Here is a 14,628-nt window from a genome sequence, read left to right as displayed (position 1 = left end):
CACCCAATCACAGGGCACATAGAGACAAACAGCCGCACTCACAAACGCACCTAGGGGCAATTTAGTGTTTCCAATTAATGTTGCATGTTTTTGGGATGTGGGAGGAAACCAGAGTGCCCAGAGAAAACCCACGCAGGCACGGGGACAACATGCAAACTCCACACAGGCGGGTGCGGGTCCTCAGAGCCGTGAGGCCAACTCTTTCCAGCTGAGCCATCATGCCACCTAATAATAATAATTAAAAATTTATATATATATATATATATATATATATATTGTAGTAGTAGTTGTAGTAATAATAGAAGTAAATATTAAAATTATCAAAAGTAAATCATAAAAATGCTGTACTGTAAAATGCCTTATTACTGTATAGCTAACGGTACGTTTGTCCTGCCATCAAAATATTAATATCATCATATAGTACCTCAAGATGCATCACGTATGGTGTGCAGTTGGTGTTCTTCTTGTACTCAGTTTAACAGACATAATTCCACATTTTGTTGTTGGTGTCACAGGTGGCAAGGTACTTGCTAGACAACAGCTCCGTGCTGGACGAGGAGAGTCTGTACAAAGCGTCCTTGAGAATCGAACCCAAAACGTCATCTTGAAGAGGCTTGTTCAACTTTCATATGAAGTGTACAGGATCATTATTTTCTGTTATATTGTACATATGCAATCATTTGTATTAGACAACATAGGCTGTGCTCTCCTAGTATTTTCTCCTCAATATCAAATATAGAGGCTAAGTGGACACGCGTGAGATTTTATTCCTAGAGTTGACATAATCTATATCTTATTTATGGATTTATTTCCACTTTGAATATTATTTGAACAGATGAAAGAGTATAATAATGTGATTAATTCAAATATCTTGGCCTGATAGGTCCAAGTGTACAATTCCGATTTAATGCCTACAGTACATCTAATTTTATTTAGTTTTATTTTATTTATTGAGTTTTATTTTGTACGTTTTAGTTCCTTGTTGTACATTTCAGGTGGCTATATTTACAGTGATAGAGTTATTTTTTAAAAAACTGCATGTGCCCAAATTTTACTCAAATAACCCTACGACCGTCAACACTCGCAGTGACAACATGGAAGTAAGCAATCTTCCATTAATAATAAGAAAAGTAAACATGACATAGCATTTTATTGGCCCGAGCCTCTTCTTCCCATTGATTTAAAATAATCTCCTCATTTCTCCACTGACACCTGTTTTGCTTAATTAATCTCCTCTAATGTAGCATACTGTATTTAAGATTTTATTTAACTGTCTATGCATTTACTGTAGTTTAGATTTCCAACAAGTGTTTTTAATGTTTTTGTGGTTGTTTGAACAGATGCGGGTGTGTATATGTCAACGATCAATGCATTTGAATAATGTGGCAGTTGCATTTGGGTACCGGATACACAATTTATGCAACTACCCTGTACTGACATCCAATCGTACCAGATTTGATCCACATTTAGAATAGGCCTGATTCCAATCTGAAGATAACCTTTTTCTCCGCGTTTCTGCGACACGAGAGAACAAAGAAATCGGACTTTTTGTCATTTGAACCGTGCAGTGTAAATCCAAAACCTGGTCAGTCGCCTTTACGTCCCCGAATAAAAGTTTTGCCTTAAAAGTACAGCTGCCTTTTTAACGAGGCGTCCTGAAGTGATCATCAAATCAATGATCGATTCCAGCGCAGTATCGATTATTGCATGAGCCTTTTATCATATTGACAAAAGAAATGACTGAAAATGGACTGCATGTCAAAAATGGAGTGACCGTATTCCCTCAGATAGTGGTCTCCATTTTGGTAGACGCCATCACACAGTAATAGTTTGCTTGAATACATGATTGCTGCACCTCCAATTAGAGTTGCCCTTTTCCATTCCCAGAAAAAAGTGGGTATGACCCAGATACTAGATGCTATGGCATTTGGTACCGCCATTGTGAGAATACAATATGTATCTTTACCATAACACACTGGCATCTGTTGACATCTACAGTGGCCTGTGCAGTAAAACGTTTAAATGAACATACGGTTGAAACCAGATCTAGTGCTTACATAGACTATTTTATTTTATTTTTCCAAGTTTTTTCCTTCAGTTTCGGACATGAAATTAGACTACACAGTTGCTGTTTTGGGTTGATTAGGATTACGAAAATAATTTCTTTGTTCCCATTGCCATGAAACTGTATGGCTTCCACATCCTTCTCACTAAAGTCGGGAAGAATTTTAACCCATATCTCCTGACAGAACTGGTAAAACTGAAGTTTTAGGAGGTTTCTAGTTCCTTTCTCTCATATTGCTTTTCAGGTCTCCCAGTAAATTTTCAATGGGAGTGAGATCAGGGATTCGTGAGGGCAGCCCCAACACATTGACTTTGTTGTCCCGAAGCCACTTTGTAAAATGTTTGGCGTTAGACGTCAGGTCATCATCCATTTGGAAGACCCTTTTACGCTCAAATTTGAACTTTCTGGCTGGTGTCTTGAGATGTCGCTTCAGTATTTCCACATTCTTTCCTCATGATGCCATTTATGTCACGCCACTGCCCGGCACGCGTCGCCTCCTGGCAGCAGGCTCCTCATCCTCACCTCGTTTGTTAATTATTTCAAATGTATTTAAGTTTGGTTTGTCTTCTCTAAGATTGCGAGTTCATTGTGTGAATTTTGCGTGAGTACACCGGATTCTCATGAGCGTATGTTCCTCGTTACCACGTGTCCCATAGTCAAGTCTACTCTTGTTTTTGTTCTTGTACAATGATTTTGCCATGATGTAATCTGACCTTGGTCTCATCGTTTTTGTACCTTGCCTTGCCTTGCAATTTTGCTCCTTTTTGGACTGCTTACCTCTGCGTTGACCTCAGCCTGGTATTAAACCTCCCTTAAACCACGTCCTTGCCCTGGAGTCCTGCATTTGGATCCTACCCCTTTTGCCTTGCTCTTGACAATCTATTTTGCAAAATGCACCAGTCCTTTCTTGGGGGAAAACAACCCCACAAGATAATGCTGCCACCTTCATTTTCCCCGTTTGGGATGATATCCTCAGGCTTGCGAGCTTCCCACTTTTTGCTTCAAACATAACTATTTTGATTATAGCTGAATTTTAGTTTTGTCAGACCACAGGACATCCTTCCCAAAATTAGAATCTTTTCTCAGTGTCCATGTATGAACTGTAATCCTTTTATTTTGTTTGTTTTTAGAGTAATGAATCGGCTTTTCATCTTATTTCTGTTAAGTACTTGTTTCATCGTGGATCATGACATACTCTTACCACTTTCAGCCAACACCCTCACAAGCTCCTTTTCTCTTCTTTTGGGGTACACTTTGGAGCAAAGCATAACCCATCTCCATCCAGAACGTGATGATGGTTTGAGATTTATATGTTTATACTTACACATAATTGTGTGGACAGATGAATGTGGCACCTTCAGGCATCTGGAAATTCCACCCAAGGATGAGCCAGTCTTGTGCTTGTCCACAATATTCTTAATGATATGTGAACTAATTTCTTTGTGAGTTCCCATTGTGTTACACAAAGAAGCAGTCTATTTCAAGTTTTTCTTCAAACACAGTACATCCACAAGTTATGTCTCTAATTAACGTTGTCAGTAAACTTCCAAAGACATGAAATTATTATCTTGATTTTCCAAAATTATTTAAAGACATTATAATTTCACTGGAGGTAAACCTCTGACTTTGAAGAGAGTAATAAAAAAAATGTCCCCAAAACAATCTTTCCCTTGTTATTTTGGCATATAGCTAATAAAAATAAGTGTGGTTATTCTAATTGACCTAAAACAGGAAAGATTAAGTCTGGTTTAGTGTTAGACAGTGAGGGGGATTTTTTTTTTTTTCAATAAAGTGTATGTAAACATCAGGTTTAGATATTTTCCCAAAATGCTGATTTTTCTATGTTTGGCCATTCATCCACATACAAATCCAAATGTTTGAAATTTTTGGGGACTTGTGTCATTTGAAATATATTTTGAGCTTCTTAGCAAAAGAAAGAAAAGATGTCTATCGCCTTCTGCGTCACAATTTCTTGTCGTGCAATAACTCCAGTGTTTATAAACAATTCTACAGGTTATTGATTAGCCATGTAATGTGCTTTCACGTGGACAGAGAGATATACTACGACAATATACAGTGTAATATCGTACCTCTATTATGAGAATAGAGCATCCATCATTACGAAGTGCATTTTCTGAGAAGCCAAAAATGAAACAAGTGTAACTTTACACAAAAACAAAGTTTTCCAACTAAAAATTGACATCTCAATCAAGAAATAATTACATGCTTAATTTGTGTTTCTTTTTTTTTTTTTAACTGTGAGTTTGAAAATTCACAAATAACTACCGGTACATACTTATATTTTAACATTAAGAAAATATGACTTATCCATTTTTCGAGTCCTGTATATACTGTACCAAAGAAAAGCATGTACTTCTTAGCCAATATTTTTTTGTTCAGTATGGTGTGGATAAATTTACCAGCGGTGGATTCACGCAAGGGTCATTCATTTCATTGTAGGGGCAAGGGGATAAAACACTAGGTAAGCAGGGCTGCACTGAATTTTGTTGGACACACACATTAGCATGAGCAACGTCGTTAGCTCCGGAAACGCTTTTCATTGAATCGTGGCAATATATACTGTAATATATTTGTATTAGCCAAAGTCCTGGCCAGTAATGAATGCCTTACCCTAACACTCAGAGCCACTACGTGAGGTAATACGGTCCGTACAATGTTCTTGGTTCCTTACCAAATGCAACGTTGGGATGTTTCATGTAGCTGCCGAACGGTAGAATTGGTTTTATCTGTGGAAAAGCACACTTTGGCTTTTACTTTTTCCCCACTTTGGACGGAACTCAGTGTATGTAGCAAGTTTAATTCGCAGCGCCTCCCAGCAAATGACCCTCTTTGGCCAGTGTATCATATTTCAAAGCCTTAATGATTCAAATTGATATATTTCTATATGTACGTGCCACATGTGTGTGTCAAATATTTTGTTGTACTATTTTGCCAATGAAGCTTATGTACTTGTGTACAGCATAATGTAATAACTCCTCTGTGTATAATACTTCTAAGTGTAACACATCCTGATTATTGCCATATTTTACCGGGACCTATAAAGTATTAAAATTGTGTTTATTCTTGGGATATTTCTACATGTATTTTTACAGGCTTTGTATAGTCGAGCGCCTGAAGCTTAAGTGGCACGCATGTACCACTTTTTCACATGTTCCACATCTATATCCAGCAGCACAGTCGCCCTCCAAAAAAGGCACACGAGATATTTGCAATACGCAGCGCTATGACGACCAATTGTGTGCCAACAGCTTGAGTCAATATTTGCTTTTTTTTTTTTTTGTGGGTAAACAAAAATGTGTATTCTCTCCCGATTACCTCTTTTTAATAAATTTCTTCTTTCTCAGGGGGCGAAAGTGTTTTGTGTTTCTCGCACTAGAGTCAGGGGGAGGTCAAAGGGGAGGATCTGTTCAGAGGATGGAGAATTTGTAACGAAGCCTTGGTCATGTGACGCTCACAAAGCCGCCCGGATGCTTTGAGGGAGATTATGACGCTCATGCTGGTAATGTCGTTCATCACCAGCCTGGTTGCTTTTTCATATTTACAACCATTAACCTTACTGGAAGGTAAGTTGTCCAATTTAATTCTTTGAATTGTATATAAAATTCTGCATTTTACTCTTCAAGATAGGACACTTGTAGAACTTGGCATTTTTAACCCTTTAAATTTAAATCACGATTGAAAATGATTGCACTACATTCTTCTGGAACAGAATGTGATAATGTAATGTAATGAGATATTGCACTTGTTCATCCCTCTGCGCTGAGTACAAGCTAAGATGAATAACAACTGTATAAAAGTGCAAAAAAAAAAAACAAGACCTACACACCGCTGTACTGAAAAAGGTACTTGATATACATTCAATATTTTTGATTCATGCATAATGTATTTTTCACTAGCTGTCCACGACACACCAGAAATCCTCCTTGTGGTATAGTACTACACTTGGAAAAAAAAAAGACACTTTTGTCTCTTTTTGAAAGATTTTAGTTCATTCACATTTAAAAAAATAAATTTTATAATAAAATGTAGCTATTATCAATGAGGAATGTGTAATTTTATGTCCCAAACTAATATATTCCTGTATTGTTATTTACATTGAAATGCTATAATCATATCACATTATGTATTAATTAAAACTTAATCACAACAGTACCTTTCCCTTTGACTGGCCAAAGGAGAAGTCACATCGGTCTCGCGGCGTACCCTGAGGTCTGTGAGATCCATTTCAAATTAAAAATGACCAAATATGATTTCCTGGCCCTAAAAAGGAGCAGAGTCACAATTGTGGAAAAATTTCTAAATTGGAACTTTGCAGTACATAGACTTCTGTTAAAAGTAGCTATAATACAGTATAGTGAAGATGGCAGTACATAGAGTACCGTAATTCCCGGCCTACACTGCGCACCTGGTTATAAGCCTCACCCAGCACATTTGTAAAGGAAATACCATTTGGTACATACATACACCGCAGCTATGTAAAAGCCGCAAGTGCCCACATTGAAACACAAGATATTTACAACGAAAGACGGTACTCAGAAAGAGTTTTCAAAGTTTTAATACCTTAGCTTAGCTTAACAGAGCAACATCACGGTAGCACGAACAGAGCTGGTAAAAAAAAAAAAAAAAAAACATAAAAAAAAACAGCGGCAGCAACACCTGTAGCAACACAGCAGCACAGCACTAACAGGGCCGGTTAAAAAAAGCCATGCCTAAATCACTGAGACGCGGTAGTAACACAGCAGTAACACGCTAGTGCGGCTCTAACGCTTGTGCGGTGCTAACAGGACCGGTTAAAAAAAAACATACTGGTAAAAATCATGGCGACACGGCAGTAACATAGCAGCAACACCCTAGCACAGCACTAATGCTAGCGCAGCGCTAACAGGGCCGGTGAAAAAAAAAAAAAAAAAAAAAACATACCGGTAAAAGTCGCTTCCTCGGAACATATATTCCACCGGTCTCACTCTTAACTTTTCCTCTCGAGTTGCGGCTTTTAGAAAAAAATGCATAAATTAGCCACATCACCGCATCACCCGCAGGGTTGAAAGCGTGTGGAAAAATTCACGGCTTATGGGCTGGAAATTATGGTATATGTCCATGTTTTGTGGTAAATTGGGAGTATCAAGTAGAATTAACTGACACCCTCCTTCCTTGTTCCGTCAGAGGAGTATCACTTCAAACAGTGGATGTCACACGTACGTATACACGCCATGTGTACTGTGCAAAAAGTCTCATTGTCACAATAAGATTCTTATTTTGGACAATTACCATATTCGTTTACTGTAACGTGAAAGTAACAGGCACAGTAACAGCATCTGTCCTGTTATTCACTTTTCTAGTGGTGACCTTTTTGCACAATACTGTAAATACGACAACATGTACAGAATTGAGACTTGGTCTTATCTTTCTAGCCATTGTGTGTCCCTTTTAATTCGTGCAGCACAACAAAACGTATGACGCCGAAGAGTACATCCGCCGCCTCCGCATCTTCTCTGAGAACAAGAAGAAAATCGATGGCCGCAATGCCGAGACTCGCTCCTTCACGAGTAGGGTCAAGAAAACCAACGGCTTTGATCAAGTTATTCAAAGCCAGACATTTGCACTTCTTCTTTGCATTCCAGTGGGCCTGAACCAGTTCTCAGACATGACATTTGAAGAGTTTAAGAAATTCTTCCTCTTGCAGGAGCCTCAGGTTTGCTCCTCTTATTACTCAGAAGGATTTGAAGCCAAAGAACATTACGAGGGATTGTGACGTGTTGCAGAACTGCTCGGCCGCGAAGGGGAATCATGTCAGCAGGACTGGCCCTTATCCCAAATCTGTGGACTGGAGGACCAAGGGTGACTTTGTGACACCGGTGAAGAATCAGGTACCACAAAATAGAAGTGAATCGTCTGGAGCAGTAATCAGCAGCTTCAGAACAAAATAAATAAACTAAGTTCAAGTCCATTTTTATTTCTAACAACTAAAGAATCACAAACAAGTGGGAAAATATGGAATGGTTCATGAAACCAAGATCAAAATCATGCAAATATCAATTTGGCGCTAACACGAAAGCACAAAATGGAGCCAATGGCGATGGCGGCAACACACTACGGTTTTCCAAATGGCAGTCAGTGTGATCACAAAACCTTCAGGCTTCTTCGAAAGAAAATGGAAAAAAATGACAGGAAAAGCTCTATAAAAAATAATAAATAAATATCATTTGATGAGGACCTGGTGATAACTAATTCATTTTCGTTCCTTGTTGAGGGTCACTGTGGTAGCTGTTGGACCTTCTCTGCAACGGGATGTTTGGAGTCGGTGAACGCCATTGCCACCGGAAAGCTCATTTCTCTGGTAAAACCTTTTCTTTTGTTCAATAAATACTTCCCTTCATCGTTACATTATTCATCAGTTTGGAAGATTCCGATGTGTTGTCTTTTTTTCAACCCTTTCAACAATGTTTGGATTATAACACAACTATTTAAAGTCTTGCATCTTTTGTTCCTTATACGTAACTATTGGAACTTATACATGAGTATAGAGTGTGGGGGGGAATTGCGAGCAAAATACAAAATAAATATACCCCTAAGCACCCCCCCCCACACACACACACACGCAAAATGCCTTGTTCTGCATACCAAGGGACTTCATGTAACATTCAAGACTTTAGCTCCTTTTCTTCTTTCTGTAGCATTGGTCTGTCACGGACTTTGATTTCAAATTCATGATTGCGTTTCTCTGGTTTGTCTCGGGGATGTGACATCTTGTCAGAGGTTTGACACAGAGATGAACTCCGGGGTGTGTTGTTGTTTCAGTCGGAACAGCAGCTGATCGACTGTGCACGGGGCTTCAACAATCAAGGCTGCATGGGGTACAAATTCTCTTTCATCTTTGATTCTAAATTAATTGTAATGGTCCTTATACTGGCGGCATGGTGCTGGTAAAGCGTTGGGCTCACAGTTCTGAGGACCTGGGTTCGATCCCGACCCCGCCTGTGTAGAGTTTGCATGTTCTCCCCGTGCCTGTGCCACTCCGGCTTCCTCCAACATCCCAAAAAGATGCAACATTAATTGGACACTCTAAATTGCCCCTAAGTGTGATTGTGGGTGCGGCTGTTTGTCTCGATGTGCCCTGCGATCGGCTGGCAACCAGTTCAGGGTGTACCCCGCCTCTTGCCCGTTGACAGCTGGGATAGGCTCATGCACTCCCGCCACCCTCAGTAAGCGGTAAAGAAAATGGATGGATGGATGGATGGATGGATGGATGGATGGATGGATGGATGGATGGATGGATGGATGGATGGATGGATGGATGGATGGATGGATGATGGACGGACGGATGGATGGTCCTTATACTGGTGTGTTTATTACACTTGTTTCAGTGGGCTTCCAAGTCAGGCGTTTGAGTACATCAAGTACAGCAAGGGTCTCATGACAGAAGAGGACTATCCCTATAAAGGCTATGTATGATTGGCATGTATTATTTCACTCTATTTTCTGATGCAGAACTTTTCTGAATTCTGAATGTTATTTATTTTTCTTGTATACATCAGGATGACGTCTGCCACTTCCAGCCCGCGCTTGCCGCCGTTTTCGTCCGTGATGTCGTCAACATTACGAGTGTGAGTTTTCCAACAAGCTCCCAACTTACAGCCGAAGCGAAATTGACACGCGCGGATTTTGGATATCTTAATACGACTTGTGTGACGCATGTCCTTTCTAAAGCAGACGTCAGTCATAATACCAAGACTGACCTGTGAAAGGAAGCAAAGTGCCGCAGGGCATCCAAACTGCAGGAAAATACAAAGAAGAAAAAGTTGAAATGAGCTAGGCTAACTTCAGGCATGATTGATATACAGTAGGTACAGAAAGTATTCTGACCCCCTTAAATTGATCACTCTTAGTTATGTTGGATCCATTTGCTAACGTCTTTTAAGTTAATTCACAGCCCCCCATATTTATGAGAAAAAGAAAAAGTGAAATATCACATAGCCATAAATATTCAGACCCTTTGCTGTGACATACCGTATATTTACTTTGTGTGCTGTCCATTTCTTCTGATCATTAATGAGATGGTTTTACATCTGTTTTTGATGATACTGATTGGACTTGAATAGGAAGGCCACACAGCTGTCTTTAGAAGACCTTGCAGCTCACGGTGCATGTTAGCAACAGTGAGAATCATGAGCTCAAAAGGAACTACCTGAAGAGCTCACCAGACAGAATGATGGCAAGGCCCAGATCTAGTCGAAGGTACAGAAAAATTATTTTGCACTTAAGGTTGTCAAGAGCACAGTGGACGTTATAGTCCTTAAGTGGAAGACGTTTGGGATGACCGAAGCTCTTCCTAGACTGGCGGTCCAGCCAAACTTATAAGAGCCTTGGTGAGAGAGGTAAAGAAGAACCTGAAGATCACTGTGGCTGAGCTCAAGAGATGCAGAGAAAGTTCTAGAAAGTCAACAATCACTGCAGGCTTCCACCAGTCGAGGCTTTATGGCAGAGTGGCCCTGAGCCCTGACTTAAACCTAATTGAGCATCTGTGAAGGGACCCGAAAATAGCTGTCCACCAAAGTTCACCATTCAACCTGGCGGAACTGGACAGGCTCTGCAAAAAGGAATGGCAGATAATCTGCAAATCCAGGTATGAAAAAGATGATGCATCATTTCTTAAAACACCCCCGGCTGTATTTGCACAAAAGGGCGCTTCTTTACATTACATTTGGGTGTGTAATATTTAAGTTTTTTTCTTTTTAATAAAGGTGCAATTTTTTTTTCCCGTCAGTTTGATTGCTCTGTGTAAAAAGTAAGTTTCTTTCGGCTTGTCCCTTACGGGGTCGCCACAGCATATCATCTCAGATGAACGCACATATATGTTTGGCACAATTTTTACGCCGGATGCCCTTCCTGACGCAACCCTTCTCAGGGAGTGGAGGCCCCAGTGGGATACGAACCCACAACCCCTGGTTTACCAAACCAGTGCTCTAACCCAATGAAAAAAAAAAATCCATCCATTATCCAAGCCACTTATCCTCACAAGGGCAGTGCTGGAGCCTATCCCAGCAAACTTCAGGCAAAAGGCGGACTCCACCCTCAATTGGAACAAAGAGTGAAACATTTAAAGGGATAAGAATACTTTCTGTACCCACTAAATTGTTGATATATTTATTTATATTCTACTTTTCCACTTTAACATTTGCAATTGTTGATCAGACCGTTTTCTCAGCACATTAATTACGAAATATAACATTGCATAACCCACACCCCACTTTGAGCAGTCTCTCAACATGAACGGCAGATTGTGGATAAGTAGCGATTGATAGCTGATTCTTCTTTTAATATTTTGATTTTTTTCATCTATGTGTTTGCATGAGCCGAGGGTTTCACGGAAAACCAAAAAAAAGTCACCAACGGAAAGTGGCCAGATTTAGCAAGGCAGTCGCCAAGTTGGGAACCGTGTTCGCGCGTCACTAACAAGGCCACGCCCCTTAAAGGCACACGATACAACCATAGAGCCAGTAATTACCCTTTCTTTCTGTTAGTGTTTTTTCCAGATGGCAAAAGCCAAAAGTCGCTAACTTCCACTTTTTTACAGGCTGGAACTCATGAATGGTGTTTAAATTCATTTCAAAAAGAAAAACTGATTTCATATCTGACTAATATAGGCCACGAACTCGGTAGGTACGAATTGAACTTGTCAGTCGAGGTTCTGCTTTTTGTCTGTCTGCAGTATGATGAACAGGCCATGGTGGACGCCGTGGCCCGGCTCAACCCTGTGACGTTTGCCTTCGAGGTGACTGACGACTTCATGCACTATAAAAGCGGCGTTTATACCAGGTTAGACTGCTCATTTAGATGGAGCTATACAATATTTTAACAATACAAGATTTTGACCCAACGGGCTCAGAGATTTTAATTTAACAATATGATGTGAATGTAGTTTGAAGTGTTGGAGAACTGCGCAGAATCATACTGAGACATGCAGCTCTTTTACTAGATTATATAAGGTTGGGAGGGTATCAAATGTTTCATCCATCCATTTTCTTTGCCGCTTATCCTCACAAGGGTCACGGGGAGCGCTGGAGTCTATCCCAGCAGTCTGCAGACAGGAGGCGGTGTACACCCTGAACTGGTTGCCAGCCAATCGCAGGGCACATCGTAACAAACCCAAACCCTCACAATCACACCTAGTTGCAATTTAGAGTGCCCAATTAATGTTGCATGTTTTTGGGATGTTGGAGGAAACCGGAGTGCCTGGAGAAACCCCACGCAGGCACGGGGAGATCATGCAAACTCCACACAGGTGGGTCTGGAATTGAACCCGGGACCTCAGAACTGTGAGGCCAATGCTTTACCAGCTGATCCACCGTGCTGCCCCTGTCCATACTACTCAGTAGTATTTTCATCCATGTATTCTAAAATGAAAGTCACTGATGTTGCAGTGGTACACATGCCTGACTTTGGTGTGGGCGGTGTGGGATTAATGGCCCCTCAGTGATGGTGTCGATATTTGCCCTGCGACTGACTAGCGACCAGTTCACGGTGTAGTCCGCCTTTCCCCCGAAGCTACCTGGGATTGGCTCCGGCTCTCCAGTGACCCTTGTGAGGATAAGTGGTTTGGATAATGGATGGATGGATATTCTAAAATGGATATAGTCACAACTGTCCATCCATATGAGACACAGTCACAGTATGGACTAATATGTAAAAATAGTATTAATGCACATAAAAACAAAAAGTTACGGAAAAGGATTGTGGAATTAAAGAGACACCCAAATGGCTTTTACCTGCACCAACTTCATTATTACTGCATAATTTGTTTTCCATGAAGATGAATGTATAAGTTTACCAACAGTTTCCATCACACAGTCTTCTTGTCACATGTCTCATGCCTCATTTGCTACAGTGGTGCTGTTTGTAGCGCTGCCCAACATTTCACATGGCAAATTGTAATATTAGTGTAATCATTGTCCCGTGAAGTCATATGAAGCATACTGTCTTTCAAGCACTCTTTGTAAGAACACCGCTGAGTCGGTCAATCACGCCGTCCTGGCCGTGGGCTACGGCGTCGATGACGGTGCAACGCCTTATTGGATCGTGAAGAACTCCTGGGGTGCCACCTGGGGAACGGACGGGTAAGCGTTGCGTAGTTTAGCTCCATTATTTGATTTTGTCATCACAGGTCTGTCTGTTATGTCATTTTATCCCCCACCCTCCCCAACCCCCCCAGATATTTTCTGATTGAGCGAGGAAAGAACATGTGTGGACTGGCAGCCTGCGCTTCGTATCCACTTCCTTTGCTTTGAGAACTAACGTGCAGGAATTCCTGGATCATAAACAACGCAAGAGAAGAAGGAAATATGGATATAATGTTGCCAAGGCCAGCAAACAGTCACAAGATCTTGGCTACACATTGCTGCTGCAATGGATTATGTGCAACAACAACAAAAAAATGCATTTAACACAGGTTTTGATAGCAGGCCCGCCATCATGACTAAACCCAATTGTTTGGGAATGTACATCATTTAGGCAGAATATGTTAATCTCAAAACACTGTTATATGCCTGGATTCCCTGAATCAAAAGTATTTCTTTTGTTCCATTAAAAGTCACCATATACTTGAAGATAAACTATTCACTCACTAGCATCTATACATACTATTGACAGCATTGGAAGTACTATATTTTAATTTAAATCAAGACTGATAAATTGGGTAATCAGAAGATGTTTTAATTAACAAATGTCGAATGCATTAAAACCAAACATTGTTTGATTTGATATGTATTATCTATATCAATTTATATATCTACATTTTATTGCATAATTGTAATATTTTACAATATTGCAGATAATTCATCTTTTTTAACCTGTACCACTAAATCTTTAGGTATATTTCATGTATCGCCACTTCAAACAACAAAGAGTGTGTATGAATGGTGAAGAAAGGATTGCATTACTCTTATTTTAGTTTACTATTATTATTATTGAATTCAGACCATGGGCCTTGTGACAGAAATTCCAGCCTTCTGTATGTTCCACAAATGAGGATTTGCAATTAAAAAAAGCAATATTCAGTTTATCTATCTATCTATCTATCTATCTATCTATCTATCTATATCTATCTATCTATCTATCTATCTATCTATCTATCTATCTATCTATCTATCTATCTATCTATCTATCTCTATCTATCTATCTATCTATCTATCTATCTATCTATCTATCTATCTATCTATCTATCTCTATCTATCTATCTATCTATCTATGACAACATTTGCAAGATGCAGTAATATGTAGTTTATTTCATTCTTTTAAATACACAGTAAATTCATAATCTACGCTACTACGCTTTTCTTTATCCCAAACATTTACAACAGAAGCCACGTGAGGCCTGCGGAAGTGATGCCTAATTTCCGAGACGTCCATTCGCTAGAATGTAACAAGAGGGCCGATTTTCTTTAAGTCGACACCAGAAAACTGACCAATGAGCTACCGGGATCCTGTTTCACAACACCGCACCAGGCAGTTATGAGGACGACCACGCAAGTTACTGGTAAGAGCAC

The 14,628-nt window shown here is 40.0% G+C and overlaps 2 protein-coding genes across 2 annotated transcripts in view; both read left to right on the top strand.

Moving 5' to 3' along the window:
* LOC133498079 (ras-specific guanine nucleotide-releasing factor 1-like) overlaps window positions 1–741 on the top strand; it is a 33,619-nt gene extending 32,878 nt beyond the window's left edge. The window contains exon 27 of the mRNA XM_061814494.1: window positions 516–741. Coding sequence (XP_061670478.1) covers window positions 516–608 — 93 coding nt within the window. The 3' untranslated portion in view covers window positions 609–741. The remainder of the gene's footprint in view (window positions 1–515) is intronic.
* Window positions 742–1,079: 338 nt separating this feature from the next.
* On the top strand, window positions 1,080–13,540 carry ctsh (cathepsin H). The gene is made up of 12 exons (XM_061813910.1): window positions 1,080–3,362; window positions 7,250–7,281; window positions 7,527–7,632; window positions 7,708–7,778; window positions 7,849–7,953; window positions 8,337–8,423; window positions 8,885–8,940; window positions 9,451–9,532; window positions 9,622–9,690; window positions 11,796–11,902; window positions 13,072–13,200; window positions 13,296–13,540. The coding sequence occupies exons 1-12, from the start codon at window positions 3,161–3,163 to the stop codon at window positions 13,369–13,371; spliced, it is 1,122 nt and encodes a 373-aa protein (XP_061669894.1). The 5' UTR covers window positions 1,080–3,160; the 3' UTR covers window positions 13,372–13,540.
* Window positions 13,541–14,628: the final 1,088 nt, after the last annotated feature.

The sequence above is a fragment of the Syngnathoides biaculeatus genome, chromosome 3, assembly GCF_019802595.1.
Source record: "Syngnathoides biaculeatus isolate LvHL_M chromosome 3, ASM1980259v1, whole genome shotgun sequence".
NCBI lineage: Eukaryota > Metazoa > Chordata > Actinopteri > Syngnathiformes > Syngnathidae > Syngnathoides > Syngnathoides biaculeatus.
This window is presented reverse-complemented; position numbering and strand designations above follow the sequence as displayed.